The sequence below is a fragment of the Apiospora hydei genome (assembly GCF_038363865.1).
Source record: "Apiospora hydei strain CBS 114990 chromosome Unknown utg000004l_segment0_segment0, whole genome shotgun sequence".
Taxonomy (NCBI): domain Eukaryota; kingdom Fungi; phylum Ascomycota; class Sordariomycetes; order Amphisphaeriales; family Apiosporaceae; genus Apiospora; species Apiospora hydei.
Genome location: NW_027117363.1, coordinates 5,555,767 through 5,583,380, shown reverse-complemented (window position 1 = coordinate 5,583,380; position 27,614 = coordinate 5,555,767). Strand labels below are relative to the sequence as shown.

The window sequence follows — 27,614 nt, the reverse complement described above, 5'->3', positions numbered from 1 at the left end:
ATATGTACAGCTATAGCACCTTGAAGACGAAGCTATATCGACATTGCATCTGTTGGTGGGAATTTCCATCCAGAAGTACTTATTCATACCACCCAGGTCAATATCTCGGCTTACCACAATGAGCCAAAATAATTGATAACTAACGGGCCCAGGTTCTATGCAGCCACACACGCGCCACACCGTCGCCGGCCACCTGCCAAATACGTTGCTCAAACGGCCAATTTAACCCAACCAGACGCGGTCTCCCGCAAGATGGAACATTTCAAACTGCTGGCCGATAGGTAAAGTATGAACCCCTGCCAAGCAAAGGTCATGCCATGACTGGAGAGGGTACCTACGATGATGGCATTCCCATCCAATTTGATCCTGCACCACGCCTGGCTGTGACTGCGCCAGAAGAGCCACATCATCGATCAGCACTTCCAATCCCGGGCCACTCACCTGAAGTAAGTATAAGTACATTGGTACCTGTCAGTCACCCGATTTCTCCACAAGAGACCTCCGGCGCCGGACCCCGCAGCACAATTGATCAATGTTATCTCTTATCGAGATAAATTTTTGCGGGGAGGGGTTAATAAACCGCCATGACAATTTGTTGTGTTGGAGGGGTCTTGTTCAACCGACAAGACCAGCCAAGTACCTATTCTCTTGCCCAAGGGTCAACCTGCCCTAGAAACAGAAAGGAAGAGAAACATTCCAGGTTGCCAGTCATGCCGATTGAAAAGCCTCTTCGCGTTCTTCTGCTCGGCAATGGCGGCCGCGAGCATGCCATTGCCTGGAGGCTGAGCCAATCTCCCAAGGTCGAGGCCATCCTCGTCGTCCCTGGCAATGGCGGCACGGCCCTTTGCCCCAAGACAACCAACGTCTCTTCGCTTTCAGCCGAGGACTTCCCCGCCTTGGCAGAGCTGGCCAAGAAGGAGAACGTCAACTTCCTGGTGCCGGGTCCTGAGGCCCCCTGGTCGCCGGTGTCGTCGACTACTTCGAGCAGAACACCATGGTGCGCCATTGCTTCGGGCCATCCAAGAAGGCGGCCCAGATGGAAGGCAGCAAGACCTTCTCCAAGGACTTCATGAAGAAGTGGGGCATCCCTACCGCCGAGTATGAGAACTTCTCCGACTACGAAAAGGCCCGGCAATACGTCGACCAAGTACAGCACGACGTTGTTATCAAGGCCGATGGCCTTGCGGCAGGCAAGGGCGTGCTGATGCCCACCACCAAAGAAGAGGCTCAGCAAGGCCTGAAAGAAATCATGCTGAACAGAGAATTCGGGTCTGCCGGAGACGAGGTTGTTGTCGAGGAATGCCTGCTCGGAGACGAGCTTAGTATCATCACCTTCTCCGATGGCCACACGATCCGATCGTTGCCGCCTGCTCAAGACCACAAGCGAATCGGCGATGGCGACACTGGTCTCAACACGGGGGTATGGGATGCTATGCGCCGACAAACCTTGCAACCCCGGCCCTCGTCGCTCGGATTGATCGCGAAATTATCCAACCTACCATCGATGGCATGCGCAGAGACGGCATGATCTTCCGCGGTGTTCTCTTCACTGGTCTTATGATTACCAAGACCGGACCCAAAGTACTCGAATACAATGTCCGTTTCGGAGACCCGGAGACTCAGACACTCCTACCTCTGCTCTCAGAAGATACCGATCTGGCCGAGATCATGTATGCTTGTTGCGAAAGCGACCTCGATCGTTCAGACTTGATTGTCAAGGTCGACCCCAAGTCGTGCGCCACGGTGGTGGTGGCAGCGGGAGGCTATCCCGAAGCATATGGCAAGGGCGATGAAATCACAGTGCAGACACCTCCCAGCGGCATCAACATCTTCCACGCCGGAACCAAATTGTCGGACGGCAAGGTGCAGTCGGCCGGTGGTCGCGTCATTGCCTCGAGCGCCACGGGAGACGATCTCAGAGCGGCTGTGGATCGAGCTTATGAGGGTGTCAAGCTCATCAACTTCAACAAAATGTACTACCGAAAGGACATTGCTCACCGTGCTTTCCGTCCCACAGAAGACACAAAGAAGGCCATGACATATGCGCAGGCCGGCGTGAGCATTGACGCCGGAAACCGGGTCGTCGAGGAGATCAAGCAACTGGTCAAGTCCACTGCCATCCTTGGGGCCAACGCGGACATTGGTGGCTTTGGTGGAGAGGTCGACCTGTATGAAGCTGGCTACTCACACGACCCGGCTAGTGCCCCCTAGCGGCCTGAAGTTGGTGAGCTGCATTGACGGAGTTGGAACGAAGCTCATGATTGCTCAAGAGATGAACAAGCACGACACGGTTGGTATCGATCTGGTGGCCATGAATGTCAATGATCTGGTCGTGCAAGGTGCCCAACCCCTGTCGTTCCTCGACTACTTCGGATGCAGCAACCTGGAACCCCAAACGACCGTTGACTTCGTCCGAGGTGTCGCCGATGGTTGTATCCAGTCCGGATGCGCTCTGGTCGGCGGTGAGACGGCCGAGATGCCTGGCATGTACAAGCCTGGTGACTACGATGCCGCCGGCTGTGCGAACGGAATCGTCGAGTCCAAGCACGCTCTGCCGAAACTCGACAAGATGGCACCTGGTGATGTCCTTCTCGGGCTAGCCTCTTCAGGTGTCCACTCGAACGGATTTTCGCTGGTCCGTCGTATAATAGAGGCAGCTCAGCTGAGCTACCACGACGCAGCACCGTGGGACAAGAGTGGCGTCAGCGTGGGCAACTCGCTTTTGACGCCGACCAAGATCTACGTGAAGCCGCTGCTCAAGGCGCGTTCGCAGCTCAAGGGCTTGGCTCACATTACAGGTGGAGGTCTCACTGAGAACGTGCCACGCGTACTGCCCAAGGGACTGGCGGCCGAGATTGATGCGGCGTCATGGGAACTGCCGCCCGTGTTCAAGTGGCTCAAGCAGGCAGGCAACGTCGCCGCCTCGGAGATGGCCCGTACTTTCAACACGGGTATCGGCATGGTGGCCGTGGTGGCCCCCGAGGAGGCAGCAAGCGTCGCGCAGCTGTTACAGGCCGAGGGCGAGACTGTGTACACCATCGGCAAGCTAGTTAGCCGGAGTGGTGAGGGCTGCGTGCTCAAGAACTTGGAGTCGTGGGGTTGAGTTTTTCGACGGGTTTTAGAGGTTACATAGACAGGATTTGGAGTCCAACAGCAGAAAAAGTTCATGCGTATAACCGCCGTGGCATTATACCCCTGACACATGTAAAGTGTAGTTACAGTCACGGATTTCTTCCAACGAGGAATGTTTTACTCGAAGAAGTATTGAGCGCAGGCCATGTCCTAGAACCGGGCAGGCAGGGGACGCATGCAGCGAGTAGGGCAGAGTGCGTAGTGACTGGCTGGCTCGAGGCGAAGATCAACACCAAACGAGGCGATCGCCAGGGCCAAAACCACAATAAAGGGACCTACGGGCTTTTTATCCGAGCGATCTGCGATTCGCGGCCACCTAGGCCGACTAGTTCGTGGCCTGGAAAGCCGCTAGGCATTAAGTATCATGTAAGTAATGCCAGTACAGCCGTGACGGCCCAGCGACGATGCTAGAAAGTTGCTGCAAGAAAAGAAAAAACAAGAAGACGACGTTGACGCTAACGGCTGACTTTGACATGGACATGAGGCTGCTTACTGCCTGCCAAGCTCTGGCGTCGTGGCCCCCTTTTGGTCTCCTTCTAGTTCTACGGTAGTTCTGGAAGGCCGAAGAACAAAAAGCAAGAGAGTGGGAAAGAGACTGACCTCATCTCCGGGCTTGCCGAGCGAAGGCAAGAAGAGCAAAACGGTCGGCAGCCTGGATGGGCTGGGTACGGTATGTTTGTTGCTCGCGTCCGTTTTCTTTTCCCTTTGCACCATGCAAGTGGAAGCCCCGGAGGCCCCGTAAGCCCCGTAAGCCCCGTTGGCTTGCAGGGGGTTGAGGAAACCATGTACATGTATAGCATCCTTCTCCTGTACAAACTCTGCCCTGTTTCCCGGCTTATTGATGGCTCCACCCGCGGAAGCCCCCTTTTCTCCGCCTTTTTGATGTCTACACGAACCCGCCGACCAAGGGGGCGCCGTATCTGTCTGCATCGACATGCGGCAGTCAGTAGATGGAGAGGCTACCCAGCCCACCGGTGCGGTCGTGTCGGACTGGCTGGCGGGCTTGGGGCCCCCTATTGCCAGCCTGTGTGGGTGCAGGGCCGGCGGATCTCTTGCCAGCGTGGACGGGATGATTTTTTTTCTTGTCGCTTCCCCTTCCCGCTTTCATTTACTAAGATTTCGTGCGCCGGCCCCCGCGGCGGGCTTCCCGGCGCTCCCGCTCACCGCTGCTGGCGACGTGGATATCCCGACGGGGCCATGCTGGCCGCGGGCGGTGAGGATCGTGATCTGGTGCTGTCAAGCCAGCATAACATGACGGCGACCCTTCAACGCTTTTGCTGCATCGAATGATGGAGTGACATCTGGGCTTCTGTACTCCAGACGTTGTCTGCAGAGGCCGTTGGGAACTCCATGGGTATAGACGGTCCAGTTTAAAGAATCGCATGGTAGACAACCTGTACACAGGAAGCAAACTGCAAGACCGGCTCATAGGTGATGGGGAAGACAACCGAGTTCTGCTATATTCGTCTGCATAGGCTAGCTATTTGGGTAATCGAACTATCAACCATGGTAATGCTTGTGGCATCCTCTTTAGCTCGTGTTGCGAAAATCAAAATGCATCAAATCTTAGTAAACCATTGCGAAAGATGTGGTTTCTCCCGTCATATCGGGATCGCGAAGCTTCTCAAGTTCGTTCGCGGCTTTCTCCTCAAGCAAAAAGTGTCCTTTCTCATGAAACTGAACCAGTCCCACATTCCCCTTACTGTGTGCTCTCTTGGTGGCATTCTCGTGTACCACATGCGCATTAACGATTCCCATGAAGAACTCTCCATATAGATTAGGTTTCTGGCTTGTAGTCCAAATAGTGCTCGTGCAACTAGGAGAGACGGGCTCGCTTTGTGGCAGGATTATCCGCTGCGCTGCGCTTTGCACTCGCCGCTTCTCCTGCAGGGGGTTTCGGAACATCCTCAGGGGGGATACCAATGACAGCTTTGTGGCCATTACCATCTGAGCCACCATACCATTCTCGAGGTGTTATCATATTAACAATGCCAAGTTTCTTGCCGAGAGCTACAATAGTCAGTCAATTGGTTCTTTTCTCCGATGTTGCTTGGGATGGGATACTCACTATATGCTCTTTTCCTAGTAACTGGTAAAGGAGGTGCGGTTGCCTTAGGCATGGCCACGGTGTTTTCGGATGCCACAATGAACGAAGAAGGGTCTGACGAGTTGTAGATGATTGCAAAGTACAGCTCGCCTTCTTGAAGCGCCGAGAATGTGGCTTCTCCATCATGTGATAGATAGCGGCACCTAGAACTACCGCAGTTGGCCACTCCCAGCGGCTGTCCAATTCTTCTTTCTAGAATGCAAGGTTTCTCGACCGACGCATCAGTAGGCGGTAAGTAAGAAGGGGTATGATGACTTAATGACCAGAGAGACTTACATTCCCCTGCTAGCAACACATCCCTGAGATGGGTGCATTTTTGATACTTGATGCACCTCGACTTGCAGAAAGTCTCGGTCCGGCTTCCAGGCAGCTTCAGGCTCCCAGCTTACGAGCAGCTTGGGCTCATGGGATGGGCCAAACTTGCTGATTCTTAATCTTTTCTTGAACTGCATACAGTCAAGTAAGCGCTGTTCAGCCCGATTGAGGGCTGCTTCCTTTGCCAATCGTGCTGTCGGTCCTTGGCCTGAGCCGGGCGAAAACGGTCTGTCGTCATCTGTTGAGTGAGAGAGCGAAATATCTGCTTCACGGCGTGAAGGACAAGCCTTGATGTATCATCCATGGCTTCGGAAAGTCCAAGCTCGAGAGCAGCTTGATCCTGCGAAAACCAACCTCTGTGAATTCGGGCCAAATCCTTTTCTTCCTCCCACATCGTTGTGAGATCCAAACCGGCGCCCTCAACGCACATGATTCGGGCTTTTTCGGTTTGACTGCAAGAACGCAAACAGGCGCGTAGGTACCAATGGACATCCTTGGCAAATGGGGTGTCAGGGATCTCCTCCTCTTTCTGCTTCAGAAATCTACTGCACTTTTCCTTCTCGGCGGTTCGAACTAGGTTACGGGAAGCCAGGATAGTCCAGTAATCTTCCTCGAGACAATACTGCGTTCTTCCAAGGCTCCGTATAGTTCGAGTAAGTTCGATGTTCTACACACCATCAGTATAACGACTCGGGCCAAATGCCGCGGTATATAGCTCTTACCTCAACTTTTTCACTGCGTGTATAGTACCAGCGCTTCTCGAAAGGCGCCGAGAAAAGATAGGTCTTGAGCTTGTCGACGATCTCTGCACCGAGAAACTCCTCTGCCAGTGAAACATCAGCGTAATCAGGACGACGAGTGTTTAGCATCATGCTTAGTTCGCTAACAAGGTCTGGTTTCTTCTGCAGAACCTTGGCCCAAATGGCAAAGATAGCTCTGGCTTCGTCGCTGGCTCCGATCAAGGACTGTCTGTCTCTGTTCGTATCGCCGTGGGCAAAATTGTACCCAAAACGTAGGTATTTCCCTGTGATACTGGCTGACGCTCGACCTGAACTAGTACGGCCTTTACTTGCCTTTAGCAGGAGACCTTTCAAGTAGATGTTGCCGCGCAGGGTCTTGCTGGTGATCAAATCGCCCTCGGCCACCGAGACAATGCCATCATCTTCAATCTCTTGCAAGAACAGAGCTGCTTTGGTCCATTTGTTGAAATCCTGGATCTTGACGCTGTCCCCTAAACCGATTATGAATTTGACATCGTTGTGGGGAGATGCAAGGACCGGAATCAGACCCTCTTGAAGATCAGGCTTGCTTGATCTTTCCTCCAAAGTGCTATCGTATGTTTGTAGACGACTTAGATTGACCACGAGTTTGTTGTGTTTGTCGAAATTGGGTTCCCAACGGAAACCTCCAGCGATGAAGCAAATGGAGTGCTTCTGTGGTGCGCGCATTAGCACAAGGAGGGTAACTTTGAGGCCGTCGCCATGCTCGCCCGCCTGGCTCTTGCTTTTCTGCTTCGTGGTGCCACCTAGGTCAAAGTGGTCTGGCTGTATGCTGGCGTTACGGTTCACTAATTCCACCCTGCCACCTTTCTCATTACCAGAGAATCGAATGTATCCAAGGTACTGGGCTGGGTTGACTTCAGGCCATGCGGGCACCTTGTAGAGAATCTCATTCTCGGACTTTTCCTCCCGGATGACCTTGAAGTTTCCTCATCTAGCTTGAAAGACTGGATGATGCCGTCACGCCTGCTGGAATTAGCAGAACCCCAGAATGGAACGAGTGATTCATGGCTTACCAGTTTTGCACGAGTTCACGAAATGCCTCCCATGGCTCCCATTTCATGCCATACGTCGACCGCAAGTTTGTGTGTATGGTGTGGTACTTGTGGATGCTATCGAGCTTCATGCTGATTTCCTCGCTGGCAAGAGCGGCCATGGTGAAGCTGCGCTGAACGCTGAGACCGATGTGAGGAATGATCAATAATCTGCGTTATCTAGAAGACTTCTAGAAGCCATGTTCGAGATGATAATAAGTAGGTAGGTGATTGCCTGATCAGTTTGACGGAAGTGTTGTGGCATTGCCTGGTTAATGAATGGTCTAGGGAATTGGGAAAACAGAGTAGATGCTGCAAAAGTATTTGGAAGACTGGAATTGACAGTCGAGGAAGGCACGACTGAGAACATCTGGTGGCTCCCAAGCTTGTTGACGACCCTGCTGCTAGAAAGCCCGACTTAACGGTTTGCACTCAGTTTCCATGGAGGAACACAGCGATGATATAGCTTCTCACTCGTGCTGAAAGAGCGTTGATTTACACATGTACAGCACACGTCTGGCATGCCAACGAGCGAATTCTCCTCCTCCTAGGCTGGCCCATGTCATCCTCGTCTCATGGGATTTACTTACTACTACCTAGGATTGCTATTCAGTTTGGAGTTCCGCTCTCAAAATCCATACATATATAACAAAGACTCCTAGCTACGGAAGATCTCATGTATGCCATGTAGGCGAAAGAGCCATCATCAACACATATTGCAACTAAAACCACTGGCATATCCCTTCTACATGAGCTGGAAGGGTCGGTCCAGAAATGTGATTTGCTTTCATCTCCCACCAATGAACCGCCATTCGGCCGGGCAGCAGATGACCTCACCTCACCAAGCAGGAAGTCAGGAGGTGAGTAGGGGGCTACGGCATACCAACATGTCAACACAGCAGCGGCTCGGTCAAGTATATCAAGGTTGGCTGGTTTGAGTGGGTAACTTCTGGTATTCTTCGAATGATCTGTGGAGAATATGTAATACGCAGAGAGCGAGTTGAGGCTAGATCAATCCACCGGGAACGCAGGGCTGCCTTTTCCGAAATCCAAATATAGTAAACCACGAGGGGCTCCAAGTCCAGCTGAGGCCGAACTCTGAAAACCACCCGGGCCAAGAAAGGGTCTTTTTTTCCATCCGCCATTTCCATCCCGTCCATCCAACCTTTCGCTTTCCAAACTTCTAAAACTAGAACCGAAAAAAAAAAAACAACTGCTGAAATGAAAGGCGGCAGACCCCTGGCAGACCCGTTCTTCTGTGGAAAGATGTGCTTCAACTACAAGAGACACACAATGTAAGGCGAGTTCAGTTAATGAACACCCTGACAGTGGCCAACCCACTCAATATCACCGAAATCATGGCGCTTCTCCCGGCGCCAGTTCCATGTATCTCGGCCTTTGTTCCACGGGCAATCACGCGGCATTGCTGCGTGATCCCGGTTTAGTTTGTGATTATTATGATTGGCGTGTTCCCAAACGCTCGAACCAATCCCATGAAGATTGCTGTTAAATCCAAATCCAATTTGTCGTGACTTCGTCAGGGTGGCCAAGGGGGCCGACCGCTTCTCTGGGGGACCCGCGTTGATAGCCCGGCGGCGTTCCCCAAGTGCGGCCCACTTGTCCATCCCAGACCGTTTCGGAGGTGGCGAGTGGTGAGCAAGATCCTCGGACGGCTTCGGTGGTGCCGGCTCGTGGAAGAAGAACCCGTCCGCAACCAAATCCCCGTCGATATCGCTGAAGGTATCATCCACAGGCAAAGCCTCTGGCACTTCGTCGCCAGACACCTGCGCCTGGGCGGATACCTGATCCTGCTGAGATGGAGCAGCGTCCTCCTTACTCTCCTGGCTCCAGCTCCTAGCGTTGAGTTCCTTGAGCGCTTGGAGTTGGCGCTCGCGCTCTTGCTCATCCTCCTCGATATCCTCATCCCACATATCGCTCCAGCTCTTCGACACCACATCCTTCTGGCGACCGAAGACCATAGACATCGCATTAAGGTTTGCCTTGGGCTTACCCATGGCGATCGGCAATGACCCAGCCATTGGTGAGACCTTGGCGTTGGTGCGCATCGGCATGTTCAGGGGGCGGCTAATGGACAGCGAGTTCATGGACGCACCGAGGTTGGATGTGAGAACCGAAGCAATAGAAGAGGTCTGGACCGACGACATCCAATCCCCGGTGTTTTCCGACTTGGGGAACAGATCCTCGCTGTAGCTCTCTGTATCGGGAATGGCGCTGAGTTGGCGCACGGATTGGCCATGCAGAGCCTTGGTCCAAGGGAAAGACCCCTGATCCAATTGGGGGCTTTGGATTGACGGAGTACGCAAGGGCTCGCGGTTCGCAGAAGCAACGCTGCGCTCACCGTTGCAGAATTCGTCGTCTTCCTCTTCGGTAGTGGTGAAACTTACAACACGTCGAAGAGCATTCTTAGCCCCGACCAGGGAACGCTTCGAAGGATCCAGACTCATGCACTGCACGATGACTTCGTAAGTGTCCTGAGACATGGTAGGGAAGACATCGAACAGAGACTGCTTGTCTCGGGAGAAGTCCAAGAACAACGGATCGGCCTCGGTCGGGGTGGTGAACGGGTTGCGTGAGAAGAGAATGTTCAGCAAGCAAATGCCAATGGCCCAGATGTCGGCCTGGGCAGGCGAGTAACCTGCACCTGCCGAATCATATTGCTCAGGGGCCATGTATCTGTCGCTTCCTACAGTCGATTCGTAAGACCACTTCTCCGTGGTTGCCAAGCCGAAGTCACCGAGCTTCAGGGATCCGGACTCGGTGAGAAAGATGTTCTCGGGCTTGATGTCTCGGTGGTAAATACCCTTGGAATGCATGTAGTCAACAGATTCGACGAGTTCCAGCATGAACTGACGGACATGCTCCGTCTCCAAGGGTCCACATCCCGACCGGATCGCCTCGTAAAGATCGCCGCGGGAGCAGAATTCGAGAACCATGTAGACATGAGCGTCAGTTTCAAACGAGTCGCTCATGCTGACAATGTTGGGATGCGAGCCCAAGCGGCGGTGGCAGAAAAGCTCCTCCGAGTTGTCGTCAATGGCGAAGTCGACCCCGGCGTCGTAGGCGGCGGACCTCTTGGTCAGACACTTGATGGCTACCGTCTGGTAGGTCTGGAGATCCCGGGGCCATGAAAACCATACCGAAAGACCCATGATTGAGAGGGGAGATTGTTTGATACCTCCCGCCGAGTACAACGCCATTCTGAAACTTGGTTCGCAAGCATTCCATGACGTCGTCTCGGTAGAGAGACGGGTGATTTGAGAAGTGAGAGGTGTGGAAGAGAGAACCACGGGTAATGGTACAAGGTTTGCAAGAGCCGTTCTCCTGCCTGGCCGTCTAGTAGATGCTAAAGGGGTATCCGCGTAGCAGTGTACAGATCCAATCTACTGGTGGTGAACACGGGAATGCCGGAGACCGAGTGATGCTTCGAGTTGGCGAGAAAAGCGGGAGAAGAGCGAGTAAGTCGGAATGTACAGACGAATAAGTTGGAGATGATGAAGAAAGCAGGTATAAAACTCCGTATCGTTCACTAGTCAGATGCTCATCGAGGGGTATTTTGATTTGGTTTGCTGGACAAATGGAAAACAAGGCAATTGTTCATGAAAAGATGGACCGGCGGTCCTGAAAGAATGGAAGGAAATAGTCGTTATAAGGACATGGAGGTTAAAGTAAAGAAAATCCGAAAGAGTGACAGTTGATTGTATTGGCGTGGTGTTGTCGTGGTGTTGACGAAGACCAGGAGCGTTTGCGTGGCTGCACAATACCAAAGGGGCAGCAGCGGTATAGTCGAGTCGGTAAAAGGTAATCAAATACAACGGTCTGAAAAGACAGATGTAAGTCTACTTCTATGGCCGCATTCGAAGTATCTGGAAGGTGTCGCTGGCAGGCAGTGCTGTTGAGAGAAGTGGTCGAGGTATAGTGGTTGGTGGAAGGTACGATGGACGACTGGTTGAGGTGGACGAACGACCAAGCCAAGACGACTGGTCTACCGGTTCGGGAGATCAAAGCAGGTAGGTGTGATGCGAAGTCGTTCAGGAGAGGACTCGGCGATATCGAAAAGGCAGGGGCTTGACTCGAGATGTTATATTGCAAACCAGTGTGACTCCTTGGACCGATAGAGGGCCGAGATGTTGGGAAGTAGAGTCACGGGCTGGGTGGTCCTGGCTTTAATTGCGGATCCAGCTGGCAGCGAAGTAGGCAGGCAGAGCGGGTGTGACGTGGAAGGCAGGTACACACTAGCAGCTTCCAAGGCCGGACAGATGTCGAGTTGGCAGTGATGGCGAATCGTGAGATGCGGAGCGGGTGGAGGAGGAAGAGCAGGAGGAAGGCGGGAGTCGAGTGATTATAGGCTGTCTCGACCTAAACAAAGAGAGGTCTCGTGCTACTGCGAGGCAACGCTTTAGCGGGCGATCGGACTTCAAAGACGGGGTGGCCGCTTGAATGGGAGAAGGCAGTGATTAATTAGGTAGGAACGGATAGGGAGGCAATATCCCTTTCCTCTTTGTTCAACGGTTTATTGGACTACTGGCACAAAATCAGGTTCGTGCTGATTTGCACAGAGAGAGAAAGGAATAGTGAGCGACGGGGACGAAAAGATAAAGTAGAAGGTAACGATGAAGTCGATCACGAAGAGGCGGTAGGAGATGGAGGGACGACAGACATAGGAAGGCAGGTAGGGAGAGGATGGATGGGATCGGGCAGGACAGGGCAGGACAGGGCAGGGCAAGACAAGACAGGACAGGACAGGACAAGGACAAGACAGGATAGGATAGAACGACAATGACCAGAAGGGAGATGGACGAGAACGGGCGCTGGTGTGTGTGGAGAGAGGAGCGAAAGAGAGATAGTCGGTCATTCACGCCTGCAGGGTGGGACGACAATGGAGCGATGGATGGAAGTGGATGGGCAATCGAGAGGGAAGAAGCTGGGGTGGAGCGGACGGAGTCCCAGTAGATTGACTAGGGGTCTTCGACTCGTGGTGCGTGGGCATGGGCATGGGCGTGGACGGCAGAGACGACAGGCAGTCAGCCCAGCCAGCCAACCAGCCAGAGAGAGCGCGGCAGAGCAGCAGCAGCGAAAGCGCCCGTGTTGATGTTGTGTACCTAGTGCCTAGTCGGGTCTAGACTTGGAACGAGGACAGTCTGACGTACTGTAGGGATAACTGGGAAACCACCCAGATGACGACAATTGGGCATAATGTTTTAATGCCAATGCCACCGTGTCCGATAATGCAGTACCTCCCAGGTTCGTCTTCACGGCCGCCCGTTGCAGGCGTTGCGCCGTCCATCCGAGGTACCCCGATAGCCACGTTCCCTGGCAGCGTGATAAGGGACGCCTTGGCCCGACTCAGTCCACAGTGTCATTCTGGCCGAGGATTGCGAATACGCTACTTGGCCAACTTGGTCAGCTTGGTCAACAAAAGACAAGGGTCCGTGGGCCTCTGCTAAAGTACGAGTAGATGGAAGCTTGTCGAAGCTGGCAACTGGCCAGCAATACCTAGGCGACAATGGAGGGCGACATGGTTGGTCATCTCCCAGCACTGCCGTGGCAGGAATGCGAGCTAGTCTGCACCGTCTGCACCGTCTGCACCGTGTACGACGGCCTGCCTGGCCAGAGACTGTTCCCTCCCATCTGCGCTACACTGCCCGGTACCTCGGGTTGGGGTAGACGACAGTGGCCTTTGGGCACGAAAAGTCCAGTTCAACCACAAGGTGCAACGTGGCCTGCAGGTACTGCGCCGGTCGACCAGCAGGTAACGCTTAATCCCAGGCGAGTATCTCAACCGCTTGCGTATCGAACAAAGCCTCTCTCTGCCCCCTTATTAATAAAGACAGTTTTCAAACACGTTGTTGAACGCGGACCCCAACCGCTGAAAGTCAAGTCCAGCATCTGGGGTTGGTCGGCCATTGCTCTCCCATCTCCCATTGCTCTCTCCCTCCCGCACATCATCAACGTGCCCATACCACACGCGTGTACTGTATTCATGTCATCGAGGATTCCAGCGGCTTCTGTTTCACCTGGAAGGCCAGCATTCTCTATTGGCCAGCCTGGCGTATGCACTCCTTTAGGCCTGCATATAGCCCTCTCTCAGGCCTCTTGGGCACTTGCATCTTGACTGGCGACCATTGACCGCCCATGTGGTTCATTTTAAACCATTTTATTAGGCATCGGGCGCCTCGAGTCACTGGAAAGGTCAGAGGTCTGTCATCGTCGTTCGGGTTCGGACTGCCTTGGCGAAGCGAACGACGATTGATGATGAGAAGCTTGGATGCTTCGGATGACACTGGAAGGTTCAACGGGTGGCCGTGTCCAAAGAGGGACCCCGGCCCCGTTGCGCTGGACCCCGGCACAACTAAAGAAAGAAAGAAAGCCTTTCGTGATATTGAGTACTAATTAAGGTCTGATTTAGTCAGTCACGTACATGTCGCCAAATGTTCGAAATGTCTGCACTAGCGAAGACATTTGATCGATATTTTTCAGCTGCAGTAGAGTCGGCGCAACGAACGAGCTGCCAACATCTACCTACCACAGTCTACTGCTACGGTGCGCTGTCGATGAGGGAGATCTGCAGACGTAATCCGTCTGGGGCGGCGCGTCTGCCGGCAAAAACCCCGGCTTAATCGGTGGGCACACTGCTCTTGAGTGGCCAGAAAGAGTGGTAGAGGAGTGTATGTGCCTCTGCTGCTGCCATCTTCGTCATCGCAGTGACCATTGACGACAACAGGAGCTTCCCATATTTTGTGACGAAGCTATTATGACCCGGGCCGATCGCTTTCAACCTGCTCTATTACGAAGCTGTCAAGACCCTGATGCAATGAATGCCATGTCTACCTGCTCGATGAAATCACTTTTGGTGGAGAGGGATGAAATGAGTGCTGCTGCTTTGTACGTGGAAATCCGCGAGAGGTTCTGGACCCCCGAGCCGTTCCTCCCCAAGCCTGCGACAGGCTGTCGTGTGACCCCAGAAATGGTAACGGTGGGAGTATCATCCGATGGTTCGCGATATGCGGCGGTACCTGAGTGGCAACCACGTCCCCCTCCCCCTCAAGCCTACCGGGGCTGTACAATTGGGCTAGACTGCCCATCCGAATATCAACACGACCATGGTTCGGGCAGATTGAACTCTTGTCTTGTGCAATGAGCTGTACGAGCATGCACATGGCTCGAGCTGGCTACGCGTTCGATGTCTTGTCGTTTCAGATGGATTCTTCCCCAGTTTCATCGGTCCAGATTAGCTCACGGGAATGGCTTCCTGACAACGTGACAGCCCAAAGGATGATCTACGAGACGGTCCTCTTTCTCCCCCTCTCCCTCGCTGGACTGTCTGCCTGGCCTGTTCTCAACGAGAGATCTCCCCCAATTCGAGGGGTTCTGAGGGGTTCTGCGGGCATTGAACCCCACCGCTTAGACCTGCCAGCGTCATGCGTCGGGACTTCGGTCGATGATGCCAGTCCTGCTTGAAACAGATTGTTGTTATTTTCAATGTTTGGGGAGAACAGACATAAACATCTGTTTAGCGGTGAGCGCCGCTCTTCCTTGTCCTGGCATCTTGGTGTCTGGCAATATAGAACCATCATGGCCCAGCGACGAATCAGCTTGTCGAGGGTGGTGTCTCATTCATGCCGTGCTACTTTTGGTGATACACCACACCACATCCTTCCAAACACCCTCGCTTGATGCGCGTCGGTTGTTGGGGTAGCAATAGAATAAACATAATAAACACAATAATAATATAATGCTACCAACTACCTACTTGTACAGCCACTACTAAAATAAGAAGAGGGCCAGCTCTTGATTGTGTTTGGATGTTGACAGCCCAGCCCTTCTCCTGCATATCTAGCTGCATGGCCGCCCGGGCTAATGCACAAGGACAGACGAATCTCTGAGGTTCCTGCGACCATCCCCAATCGGAATCCAGTTTTGGGCTGTCCAGGTGGCCTGCTGCACTTCCGGATTGGGCGTTTGACACAAAGTGATAAGTGAGGCTTTCCTTTCTCTGGCTACTGCTCTGGCCTGCCATTGTATTTGGGACATGGTCGCATGAGACAAGATATTTCAACAATTGCATGGGCGGGCTGGGGGGCTGGTCCTGCAGGTCTGCCTAGGTGGGTTGGATTCCGGAATAGAAACAAGACTTCGCGCGCGCTTTTGCCTCTTGTTCTCCATATCATGGCGTCAATCTGGCAAGCCGGAGCGAGTCAAGTCACCAGGTTCTCCAAGTCTCCCCAAGCTCTTTGGCTCCAGCTGCTGAAGACTTAGTTACTGCTGCAGCATCTCCGGCCAATGCTAGTGGGGTCTCTCGGAGGGGCTGTACTTCATGTTGATACTCCGCAAGCTTCGAGGCTTTGGCACTGACGGTAGATGGCTGAAATCTCTGTTTTGCCATGCCCACCGGACATTTCCTTTCGTCGGCGCCAGAGGGCACATGAAATGAGGACGTAATCTGAAAGGCGATGGCGATGGAGTGAAGGCTGGAGAAATAGTAATTGCGATGGGTCCCTGAACTGGAGCCCAGCCTCTTGCCGACATGATGCATGGCGACGGAGGACGGAGGACGGAGGGCCCCACGTTGAGACCATGCCAGATGCAGTCTGGTGGTATCTTGCGTTTACGTAGATTGTCAGTATTTTCCGTGAGGAGTAGCAGCAACTGGTAGATTGATGTGAGACTCGAGGCAAGCAAGCACCAAGGTCGAGGTGAGCGCGGAAAAACGTTACCTGCCTACCGCCTACCGCCAACCAGCTACCTACCAGCTATTGACCTATGTACATACATCCTACGTAAGGTACTGAGAGAGAGAAGGAGGTTACCGCTGTAGCCGGGGCCGCCAGGGCAGCAGCACTGACAGAGCAGCAGGGCTAACGCTAACGCTAACTGACGTCCTGCAGGCTGGCTGGCCCTCCTACGCTCCTACCAGTCCTACCCAATCCCTCACTGTCTATCAAGATCCGGTTATCGAATTATCGGACGGAGGACCCTCCATCCTTTGCCGAATCCAGACACCTCAGCATCTTGACCGCCCTTCCAAACACACCACACCTTGCCCAGCACGGAGATTTCGATATCATCGTCAAGACACCTCCGGCGTCAACAACCGTTTCATTCATATCCCTCCAGTCTTTGCAGAGTTTTCGACAAGTGTGCTCGTCCGGCCAGCAAATCAGATCTTGGTTGCTATTGAGCCAATCTTGCCGACTTGGCCCGCACACCGCTCTCCGCCCCCAGTCGCCATATCCATATCTGTTGTCGACGGGAGGTCTAGTATAGGGCTCGAGAGGTATACCCGCCCCCGACTATTTGCTGGATCCGGACCCGGCATTCTCTCTTGGAGAGCTTCGATTTGCAGGACCCCAAGAGATCCCAAATCCAGAAAAACACACGAGTCCCCTCCAGCCCCACGGAGCCCACCGCCTGGATCGCAAACATGGCCGCTTCTACCGCTGTGCAAGTCGTGCTCCTAGATATCGGTAAGGGCCAACCTACATATGACGCCTGGCGACTTTCCTTGCTTCATTATCGGCTGTTATCACCGTTGATCGTCGTGCGCCATGCGGCGCTGCATTAGCCTGTGGACAAGTTGGCTAACACACCTGCTCGTTATCAGAGGGCACAGTATGTCCAATATCCTTTGTGAAGGATGTCCTGGTAAGATAGCCCAAGCATCTCGAAGATGCATCCCTGTTCTATACCTACCTGCTCTTCCGGGCAGCCTTTTTGGACCCCAGCGGAGATTTCCCTGTAGCATTCCAGAAGACGATATCAGCTGTTGCAGATAGACAAGTGCATTCTTTACAGCACATGGTGTGGATCTCCCCGAAGATGTCGTGCTTCACCATGTTTGTTATCATGCTCTACTTCCGGGAACTCCCTATCCACAGTACACAAACCTGCCAGTTGCGAGCCTAAAGTCTTAGGCCGCCGGAGTACGAGGTCTGGACCTGCAGTGGCAAACCGTTGGAGCTGTGCTACTCCGATCCGGCATGAGGTAATTGGTCAATTACTAACAGTTTACTTCAGTTCCCCCATGCCCTGAAGGCCTTGCCGGAGACGGTAAAGGAGCAGTGGGATAAGCCAGAGTTCAAGGTCTACCGCGATGAATTCCCCGCTGAGTTCTCGGGATCCCAGGATGCATTCCAGGCTCATGTTGTCGATCTCGTCGCCCGTGATGTCAAGGTCTCCTACCTGAAAACCCTTCAGGGGTATCTCTGGGAGGAGGGCTACCGATCTGGTCAGATCAAGGCTCCTTTATTCTCAGATGTGGCCCCAATGCTGGCTCGATGGCATGGCCAGGGTATCAAGCTCATGATATATTCGTCAGGGTCTGTGGCGGCGCAGAAGCTCCTCTTCAAGTATACAAACGCCGAGCCTTCTGACCTGACGATGCTGATATCGGATTGGTTTGATACAGTAAATGCAGGTCTGAAGACCGAGTCGGGGAGCTACGAAAAGATAGCAAGCAACTACCCAGATGTTCTGCCCTCTCAGTTCCTCTTCCTGAGCGACAATGTCGCCGAGGTCGACGCTGCCATCGCGGCCGGCATGCAGAGTAAGGTGATATTCAGACCAGGCAATGCAGAACTGGCGAGTGACGTTCGCGAACGCCTTCAAGTACTTGAGAGCTTTGACGAGCTAGAAGCGGACCTCAACACGAAGAAACTCGAGGCTCTCGGCAAGAGAGACAGGTCAGAGACCGAAGAAGTCGAACGGGAGGCTGTCGACGAGAAAGAGGCCGCTGCCGCCCCTTCAAACTCCGACAAGACAAAAGAAGAGGCAGTTGCGGCTGAGGATAGTCACAAGGACAAGAAGCTGAAGCCCCTGGACAATGACAAGGCTGAGGAGCGACGACCAAGCGGCACTAACAGGACGGAAGACGAGCTTCCTGCTGCCCCCTCGGCCGGTACGGGAACTACCATCTCGGATCTACTCAACGAGGTAGAACAGTCAAACGGCAATTAGTCAGTTGGTGCAATCATAGACGAAAAAGGACAGATGGCTGGCCCGGTTTGCCATCGAAACCAACACCAGTCGCGTGTCATAAGACATTGACACTCTCGCTGCGTGCATCTCTGCAACCATCACTCGTGCCCTTGCTGCGGGGTTCCATATGTGAACTAGCAGCAGTAGCTGTCTCGCATACAATATGATCATTTGGCATATCATGAATGTCTAAGACAACATTTCAACTCCCCAAATATGGCTGTTTAATAACAATGCACGTACATGCAATTAGCATCGGGGATCCCCAACCGTGCGGCATGTTCAGACTGGCATCCATTACTCGAAACTCACAGTGAATGTCTTGCTGTCTTGACATTACTCGTCGAACCCCGTAGTATCGGCGTGATTCCCCTCTCAGGAACGCACGGCAATTGCATTCCCACTAGATAGCAGCGCGCCATCGTCCGATGGGATTGCGGCATGGCGGCATGGTGGGCTTCGGGAAACCGTCTAGAGGCGAACCTTCCTGTCGGTAGCTGCCGGCGCCCGGACTCGCTCGTAGAAACCATCGGGGATTCCTCGAGTCAGCTACGGGCTGTAGTAGGGAGCATACAACGTCGTCGTAGCAACTCGTGCCCGCATGGCCCAGCGCTGGTCAGTCCATGCTGTGAAAGGCGTCAATGGAATCCCACGCTGCGGATACCTGTTTCCATCGATCGATCTCTTTCTTCGACCCAAGTGGCAGTTCCAAACCCAACCGGAAGTCTTCGACTCAGGCGTAACTTTATTAAGCAACACGGACACGCGACTTCTGGTCCCATCCGGGGCCTGCCGTTTGGTTGCTTATTCTTGTTGGCGAGGGTGACGTATGCCCTTCTGGATGGGTGACATACCAGTATGTCGTATCACCAACTTCAGACGGCCCTGATCAAAAGAGCCATTTTTGGCACGACGACTGAGGTCCTAACCAGGACGCATCTGGCGAGTGAATATATTCGGGAGTTCAAATTTAGTCTAGCATCATGCACACTCCAATATTGACTCTACCGACAGCCACTCAAGACTTCCGGGCGCAGCTTAACCTCCTTGCTGCCTATCAACAACAAGCACATTGCCTACCATCGTTGCATCAAACTGCACTTGTACTCGTGCCGCGGGGTTTCGTCAGCGATTGGGCTCTTAGGTACAGTAGAGCAGGTATGGTATGGACTGTTTACGGGGTGGGTGGTGGAAGTTTGAACGTGTAGCGCCTCGATACCAACCACTATCATCTTGCTAGATTCACACCTATTTCTCGATGTTCGACGCGCGTCCGGACGAATGGGGACATGATTTAGTATGCAGCGTTTTGCTTGCACCTATTCCGTACTCAACAACATTGATCATCCCTTGGACCATTGCCGAGAAACCCATAATCGACATGAATAGGCTAGTGTTGAGTATCAAGCTATCGCTACTGGATAATAGATTGGGGTGATCGTCAGGTCTCTCCAACAGTCTCACTAGAGAGATAGCACCATTCAGAACCACAGTCGAAAGTCTATCAGGCGCCTAGCGCCAAACCTCCACTTGTCGTCGGTCGCCTGATCATGGCTGCGGGGTAGCTGAATGATTGGCGATCTCGGGTGGTCCTTCGGTTCTTCTCGCACCAATACGATACGATGAAGATAGGAGACATAATTCGGTATGGTATGCGCGTTTACCATCAGCTATCAATTTGTTGAGAAGGCCTCCAGATTGCCCATCCAGAGTGATACGAACCGTGGACCGGTCAAAAGGTCCCATGATACGATGGATGCCATCGATGTTCCTATGATGTGACGTGATATTCCACCCCATCTAATCATGGCATAGCTCCAGTGTCCCGCTTGTCGTGGATATGTGCTGTACGTAACGCTGCATATCAGCCAGGAGGTACACGAAGCACAATCGCGAAATTGTTTCTTGAGCCACCCGGCCGAATCTCCTTCTTGGCGAAGGACTCGCCATGACCGGCAGAAGTGTTCTTTCTTGTCCAGAGGTAGTAGACAAGCTTCTGGGTTATCTTGGATCTGGTTTGAACATAACCCAGCGAGTTCATAATAGCCTCCAGTGTTGGCTCATCCGTGTAACGCGAGTTGGTGACACAAGGTGCTGGCAGCACCAGAAACAGGCTGGGTAGAAACTCGTCCAGCTTCTCATCCGTACTTGCTACGGGCTTTCTCAAAAACTCCAACGTCCGTAAGAGCATGCTGCCGCGCCCGGCAGCGTCTGGGACGAAGTTCAAGACTAAGGACAGACTGATAATATCAAACCGTTCCGAGTGATCCCGCGGAAGTGGGCGTTCCATGAAGTCTTGTTGTAAGATGCCTTCCCCTTGGCTGTTTAGGTCGATCCGCTCCATGGAAAACAGACCACTGCTGGAGCATTCGTTGGTGGTACTGAGAGCTCCGACCTCCAGCATACGGAAGGGAGCATCGGCTGCCGCCTTCAAAGCTGCGTAGGCCGGCTTCAGCCATTCCATCAGAACCTTCGAACTATCACCTCCACGATCGGTCCGTTGCCCCTGCAAGCTCGCCTGCTGATACTTCTCAATCCCACCCAGAGCCCTGATCTCGGCGTTGATCTTGGCTACTTCGGCCACATTTCCCTTTGCAACTGCTTGGGCCTTGCGCTTCTCTAGGACATGTATAGAGTTTATCAGCGTCTTCGTGGCCTTGCGCGAAATCGACTTGGGCTTTTGTAGAACTGGGGGACGACCATGCGCCAGGTTTCGACTGGCTCGTTTCTTTTTCAACGCCATGGAGACGATCACGTATCACCACGCGTCAAGCGATGCATCTCCCTACTAGACACAACTGGGCAGCAGGTGGAAAGAAAGGATAAAGGAGACACAATGGCCACGGCATAGAGAGGCTTCAGCCACTGTCGCTGAGTAAACTGAAATTTGAAAGGCTTCCAATGATGGACGGCTTTGGCACGCCATCAAGACTTGGGTTGGGATAACCACTGTGCGGTATATAGAAAGCCGTCCCCATTTTACACTGTAGATATGCCTTGGCAGGTGGGTCCACTGTCGCCTTATCTTATCAGTTCCAAATCCCCGTCTAGCTGGCATGGGCCGGACCTTCGCATCAACTCTCCTTCCGAACCAAGCTCCCCATCACGCACTCGCCCACCCCTGTCAACCCTAGAGTTAGCTGCTGCCCGCCCACTTGCGAAATTGTCTATCGGTGGAAATTTCGAGCCAACTTTTGCAGCCTTGATCAATATTCCTCTCGACAGGCAACATTTCGACAACCGACGACCAACGCCCAAACGCCAAACGACGATACAATGGCCCCCAAAAAGGTACTTGAAACACTGCGCGCTGGATGTTCCTATCCATCGTAATTCTGCGGGAATGGATTTCGACCAAGTCAGCTGCTTTTGAGCAGACCCGACGGACATCGCATCCAAGCTGCAGCAGATTTTGCGAGTTCTGATTTCAGGGCGATTGCTGATGCATGTTCTCTTACAGCCGGTAACAAGAAGGCCAATGCCGCCGCCAAGGCTGTGCTGAAGGGCACCGTACGTATTCCCACCCGTCTGCCCATCGAACGAATCCCACCGATGTCGAATTTGCGATCCAAGTACCATGTATTGACATGAACCACAGAACTCCACCAAGCAGCGCAAGGTCAGACTCTCGACGACCTTCCACCGCCCCAAGACCTTGATCTTGAGCCGCTCGCCCAAGTACCTGCGCAAGGCTATCCCCTCCGAGCCCCGCCTCGATGAGCACAAGATCATCATCAACCCGCTCAACACCGAGTCTGCCATGAAGAAGATCGAGGAGAACAACACCCTCGTCTTCATCTGCGACGTCAAGGCCAACAAGGCCCAGATCAAGGGCGCCCTGAAGAAGCTCTACGACATTGACTGCGCCAAGATCAACACTCTCGTCCGGTGAGTTTACCCCATTCGCACCCCGATTTGTGCGCTTCGTTGCTGACTCTGATATAGCCCCGATGGCTCCAAGAAGGCTTACTGCCGCCTGACTGCCGATGTCGATGCTCTCGACATTGCTGCCACCAAGCTTGCGCTTGTTTAAGAACGTCACGTTAGGGTATGGAAAGGTCGATTGGTTTCCGAGGCACTGGTTTACACGTTACTGGCGGATAGCCATGGGAATGAATGAATCTTCAGCATTAAGAATGGCGTTCTGCCTAGGGTCAGGCACTATGAGGGTCAATGGAAAAATGAAATTTACATCCCACCCTTAGGGCCCAGACAGACACTCGAGTATTGTTCTTCTTCGTGACTTGTCTTAGCAGTTGAGTTGGATGCCACTAATCGAGGTCTCTACTCAGTGGGCGACTGGAGAGACCCTCTAGAAGGACTAGAGCTCCGAGGGTAGTGTAGTGTAGTGTACAGGTTGTTATACAGTTTGTATGAAGCAATTCTTTCCCTTCGCCATAATTCGACCGCATGTTCATTCGTTCCAAGGAACCCCCTTTCATAACTTCCGAGACATCGGTAACAATCGTAAAATGGGCAGGATCCTATTGTGTGGTCTTTAACCCTGTCGCAAGCCTTGCAAATGCTTCATCGTCAACGCGCTGATGTCCAGGAACCTGTCGGCACAGTTTGCCATGCAGCCCTCCTCGGTCTTGTCCAGCTTGCCCTGCTTGATGTTGCTGGTAATGCATTTCTTGAAGCACATGTCGGTAAGGGAGTGTACGGCTGCAGGCGCACAAGAAATCAAAAGGTCAGTAAGAGGGCTCTTGGTCATTCATTTTCGGCCCCAATGTGGATGGGCATCGGTCTGCATATAACAAACAGGTTGCAAGGTAATTGGGGGAAGATATTGCCACGCACTTGATTGCACGCGCGCCTTCTGGTTCTCGTTGTTGAGGAACAGGCGGAGCTCGGCCTTGTCCTTGTCATTCAACTTCTCGAGATCGTGGTCGTTGAGGGCGTCCATCTTTGCCGGTGCCGGAATGCGAATTCAGGGGAATTGACAGGAAGCGAGGTATTCGGCGATGGGGACTGAATGTGAATAGGCTGCTGCTAGAGGCGGCCTGGTGTCTATGATGATGATGGTGATCTTTGGATAGAGCACGGCAGTATGGAAAACTTGAGAGCTCCGGGTTCGCTCTTATCTTATCGCCCGCTCTCAACATGGTGGACCGGCTTCAATCAGCCTTGCCGCGGGGAGCCACGCCTGCCGTTCATCCTTCTGATGGAAAGTATATCATTACTCAAAACACTTTTTCTATACACCTGGGATGAACTGTTCTTGGATGTTTGGGATGTTGTCGCTAGGTTGTTAGCCTGTGAATAGAAAGCGGCGGCTAGCCCAGTAATAGTTGATGGGAGCGTAATAACACACGCAGCATCGAGTGCAATAGTGTTCGTTTGCAACTGCACACATTTGCTTCAATGGTGTTTTCATATAGACAGTTCTAAGGTGCTTGTCATCTACCATAATGTTGCTGGATGAAGATGTTGTGTTCAAAACCCCCCATTTCACTGATGTAGCCTACAGCTTTCCAGAATTCAACTCCCCAAAAGGGGTTGGTATTTACGGTGGTGCCATAGTGACAGTTTTCTGGTTGCCGCTATGATGGAAACGCTGCCGATTGGGTATCGTTTCCTCTCATACGTACTTGTAAGGGTTCATAATGCCGTTCTGAAATCGTGGCGAATTAGCGGATGACCTCGAGCGTGCCTCAACAAAGGGATATTACTTACCGGATCGTACAAGTTTTGATCTGCTTCATCAGAGCAACCATAGTCTCGCTCCTGCTGTATCCGATGTAGTTCTTCTTTGCAAGCCCGAGGCCGTGCTCGGCGCTGATGCTGCCACTGACCTTGGCAATCCATTCGTAGACAAACGGCTCGAGAACCTGTTCTACCCTCTTGTCGTACCTGCGGACTGCAACGTTCAGGTGGAGATTCGAGTCGCCCATATGCCCATAGCCTACTACGTCGACGACGGGAAACTCATCCGAGTCACCCCTCAGGCCAGCAGCATCGATCTTCTCCCGCACATCCTCAACAAGCTTGTACAGGTCGGCTAACGGAATTGATAGATCATACTTGTATACACCTCCCCAGTGTCCAAGGCACTCGGGGATTCCCTCTCTCTGGCTCCATAACGACCTGAGTTGAGTCTCGTCTTGCGCCAGGACACCATCGGTGACGATTTCTTTGTTCATGACATCCTCGAGGAACTTCTCCAACTTCTCGCTATCATGCTCGGAGTTGGATCCGCTGGTCTCAATTAGGCAGTAGAACGGGTGCTCGCCCTCCAGTGGGCTGTTGCTGTTGCGCACCTTCTGGACCAGCTGCTGGCTCTTCAGGTCCATCAGCTCGAAGGCGGAAAGAATCTCTCCTAGCTGACTCTTGGCTTCCCTGAAAACTTGTTGGATCTTTTCGTATGATTCACCTGCCAAAAAGGCAACATTGACGGCGTGGGATCGTTGGGGGCACTGTATCGAAACCGCGGTAATCATGCCGATCGTGCCCTCTCCGCCGATGAAGAGCTGCTTCAAGTCATAGCCGGTGTTGTTCTTTCGCAGCTTGCACAAGTCATCGACAATGGTTCCGTCCGGCAGAACGGCTTCGATGCCCAGGACCGTACCGTGCAAACTGCCGTAGCGGAGAAGCCGGAGACCACCGGCATTTGTTGCGACATTTCCACCAATGTGGCAGGAACCCTTGGCCCCCAGATCTAGAGGAAAGATGTAGCCCTTCTCGGCAAGATATTGGTCGGCCACCTCGAGGACGACGCCTGCATCTGCCACCAGGATGCCGCTCACATCGTCAAAGGAGCGTATCTGGTTCATGCGACTGGTGTTGAGGACGATCTCATCAAAGACGGGTACCGAGCCGCCAACGAGGCCGGTGTTGCCGCCCTGGGGCACAACCGCCAGCATGTTGTCGTTGCAGTACTTCAGGATCTTGCTGACCTCCTGCGTGGACCCTGGCTTGAGAACAAGCTTGCAGTGGCCACGGTATTTGCGCATCCAATCCCCGTTGTAGGGCTCCATGTCGTCGGCCGCTGCCTCGCCCGTGACGCCGTCGATGAGCGCCGTCTCCTTGCCCAGCAGGTCCTTGAAGAATGCGACATGGTCGGCCGTGATCTCGGCGAAGCGCGCGTCTCGTTTGATGTCCGGGTAGGCGTCGGAAGTGAACTTGGCGTGTCGCGCTCCAGAGGTGCGGAACTGCCTGGCGGGCGAAGCTGCAATGCATCGTAGGGCATTCAAGGGCGCACGAGCTGTTGGGTTGGCCGCCTTGGTCAGCGCGGAAGCTCCTGCCCGGCGCAGGACGGGAGCTAGCCTTGATCTGCAAGCCATTTCGAAGTCCGTGAGACAAGAAGCAGGAACCAAGACACAACTAGTCTCCCAAGAACTCGGTAGCCCAGACGATCAGACAGGGAATAAATTGGAAGAAGAAAAATAAAACTCCGTTTCCGATGCTAAAAACGGTCTTGATGCACCCGCGATGTCGGGCCCGCCACTAGCGTGCTGCAGAAGAATGCCACTTTCTGACGGAATGACAAACAACCAGTCCAGTCAGACCTGATTAAGTACTTAAGTAAGCATGTATATAATTCTGCCAAGTCGGAAAGTAGCCTTCCTATACGCTCAACTCTATGCAAGAAAAATATCTAGCATAGAGTCTTTTGACAGCCTTTTTTGGTACCAAACTATTCCCACACAGGCAAACTTCAAAGCGCCCAAAAATATACCTGTATATGATGCATATAAAACAGTAGAGACAAAAAGAGACTTTTACCAGTCACCAACCAGTATTAATTGGCGCCTATAGATGGAGAAACTGGGAATCGAACCCAGAACCTTTTCAAAGCTTGGAGCAATGCAAATGAAATGTCATACCACTAGACCATAACCCCTGGAAGTGAGCGAAGATTTTGTGGCTTACGTCAGATTATACCACGGAGAGCTGCAGTAGTATGCAACCCAGCTTACAAGCGGGCTTTGACTCATGTATACCAACCTTGGAAGGCTGGAAGTCCTATAAGCTCTGCATGCCTTGCTAATTATTGTCACCATAGTCCAGCCACACATATCCAGGTGGGCTGGCCTCCTTTCAAGATGCAACAAACGAGGAGTGGCACAGTGTTGGACGAAGTGGTTGGTATCCACGCTTTTTAACAAGTATTGCAAGCCAACTAGCAAATCTACTTGTCAGATTGGCATGAGGCTGGTTTGCTATCCGGATGAAGGGACATAAGCCGTCAAACGTTGATCTCATCCCGGATACCCAAACCGAGAAACGAGAGCCGATGGTAAGTTGCAGCTGCCAGACTATCACGACAAGAGGCTGAGCGGCTGGGATGATAGCGACCCATTGCACCCAACGGACTGAGGATGCAGCAAGTATAGAGTATGATCGTGCTCAGATACTGCATTGAGTCGGTAGAGCTCCCCCTGTCATAAAACTCTCTCTAGCACGCCAGCGTTCCCTGGTGAAACGTTGCTCCTTGGTCGACTGGCCAGACTCAAGACCGGGTCGCGAGGACTGGCCTTGGCCCGAAGGCTATATTCGCCTCAGGTAGCCTGTCGGAAGCGTCGTGTGCGGTCCCGCCTGTCAGAGCCTGGATTCCAGATAGTTGCCATCTCTAAGTCCTTTGTCATTTGATTATCGTCCTTCCCGGTCCTTTTCCAGAAGATCATCGCATGATTCCGGGTCCCCAGAAGACTGCCAGGTCATGCGGAACATTGTGTTTACTCAAGCTTGACGCCGGAAAATCCTCTCGATCAGGACAGGGACGAGGATGGCGCTTCGGGGCAGGGTTGGCGCATAACTTGTCAGACTGGGTGTGAAGCGAAATTCATGCGTGCATAATGGAAGATGGCAAGCTTCGCCCCGATGGTGGAGCTGCACGCGCGGAAACAAACCTAGAATTTTGTCCAAGAGGGAAGAACAGAGCCAGGAACTTTGGGTCTGTGTCTCACGATACTAGCCGCCATCAAACCAGAGATTAATCACGTTGAGTCGTGTTCGATATTGTTTGTCAATGGCTGAGGGGAGAAAGGGGGTTGACGTTGACCAGGCCGGGGCATCCATCTGCGTGCTGGGACGCAATGCAACATGCAGCAAAAGCCGGGTGTATAGGGTGACATAAGCCCGATCATTGGTCAGGTGGATCGAGTGGGAGGGTTGGAGGAATTGGTCTGGAAGGGGAAGCAGAAGTGGTACCCCCCTGTTGATCGACCCTCCCAGGGCTAAGACGTCTGGGGCAACCCTTGACGGTCTTTTTGAGTGCATGATTTACAGAGGATGCACAGCCGTTTTGGG

General features: G+C 53.0%; 8 protein-coding genes across 8 annotated transcripts; 3 read left to right on the top strand and 5 right to left on the bottom strand.

The window, feature by feature from the left end:
* Positions 1-710: 710 nt before the first annotated feature.
* Positions 711-3,103, top strand: PG997_004282 (uncharacterized protein; the record flags this gene model as incomplete). The annotated part of the gene is made up of 4 exons (XM_066808597.1): positions 711-935; positions 989-1,464; positions 1,518-2,168; positions 2,212-3,103. The coding sequence occupies 4 exons, from the start codon at positions 711-713 to the stop codon at positions 3,101-3,103; spliced, it is 2,244 nt and encodes a 747-aa protein (XP_066672215.1).
* Positions 3,104-4,948: 1,845 nt separating this feature from the next.
* PG997_004281 (uncharacterized protein) lies at positions 4,949-7,489 on the bottom strand (the record flags this gene model as incomplete). Its single annotated transcript, XM_066808596.1, has 7 exons — positions 4,949-5,142; positions 5,201-5,382; positions 5,516-5,792; positions 5,909-6,221; positions 6,277-7,181; positions 7,235-7,299; positions 7,350-7,489. The coding sequence occupies 7 exons, from the start codon at positions 7,487-7,489 to the stop codon at positions 4,949-4,951; spliced, it is 2,076 nt and encodes a 691-aa protein (XP_066672214.1).
* A 1,188-nt stretch (positions 7,490-8,677) lies between these two features.
* On the bottom strand, positions 8,678-10,537 carry PG997_004280 (serine/threonine-protein kinase ksp1; the record flags this gene model as incomplete). Its single annotated transcript, XM_066808595.1, has 1 exon — positions 8,678-10,537. The coding sequence occupies one exon, from the start codon at positions 10,535-10,537 to the stop codon at positions 8,678-8,680; it is 1,860 nt and encodes a 619-aa protein (XP_066672213.1).
* Positions 10,538-16,809: 6,272 nt separating this feature from the next.
* PG997_004279 (2-3-diketo-5-methylthio-1-phosphopentane phosphatase) lies at positions 16,810-18,341 on the top strand (the record flags this gene model as incomplete). The annotated part of the gene is made up of 3 exons (XM_066808594.1): positions 16,810-16,852; positions 16,990-17,030; positions 17,403-18,341. The coding sequence occupies 3 exons, from the start codon at positions 16,810-16,812 to the stop codon at positions 18,339-18,341; spliced, it is 1,023 nt and encodes a 340-aa protein (XP_066672212.1).
* Positions 18,342-20,226: 1,885 nt separating this feature from the next.
* Positions 20,227-21,105, bottom strand: PG997_004278 (uncharacterized protein; the record flags this gene model as incomplete). The annotated part of the gene is made up of 1 exon (XM_066808593.1): positions 20,227-21,105. The coding sequence occupies one exon, from the start codon at positions 21,103-21,105 to the stop codon at positions 20,227-20,229; it is 879 nt and encodes a 292-aa protein (XP_066672211.1).
* A 533-nt stretch (positions 21,106-21,638) lies between these two features.
* Positions 21,639-22,395, top strand: PG997_004277 (60S ribosomal protein uL23; the record flags this gene model as incomplete). Its single annotated transcript, XM_066808592.1, has 4 exons — positions 21,639-21,678; positions 21,823-21,872; positions 21,961-22,250; positions 22,308-22,395. The coding sequence occupies 4 exons, from the start codon at positions 21,639-21,641 to the stop codon at positions 22,393-22,395; spliced, it is 468 nt and encodes a 155-aa protein (XP_066672210.1).
* A 465-nt stretch (positions 22,396-22,860) lies between these two features.
* PG997_004276 (uncharacterized protein) lies at positions 22,861-23,268 on the bottom strand (the record flags this gene model as incomplete). Its single annotated transcript, XM_066808591.1, has 2 exons — positions 22,861-23,027; positions 23,163-23,268. 2 exons carry the CDS (start codon positions 23,266-23,268, stop codon positions 22,861-22,863), a joined length of 273 nt encoding a protein of 90 aa, XP_066672209.1.
* Positions 23,269-24,034: 766 nt separating this feature from the next.
* On the bottom strand, positions 24,035-25,645 carry PG997_004275 (uncharacterized protein; the record flags this gene model as incomplete). The annotated part of the gene is made up of 1 exon (XM_066808590.1): positions 24,035-25,645. One exon carries the CDS (start codon positions 25,643-25,645, stop codon positions 24,035-24,037), a length of 1,611 nt encoding a protein of 536 aa, XP_066672208.1.
* Between the last annotated feature and the right edge of the window lie 1,969 nt (positions 25,646-27,614).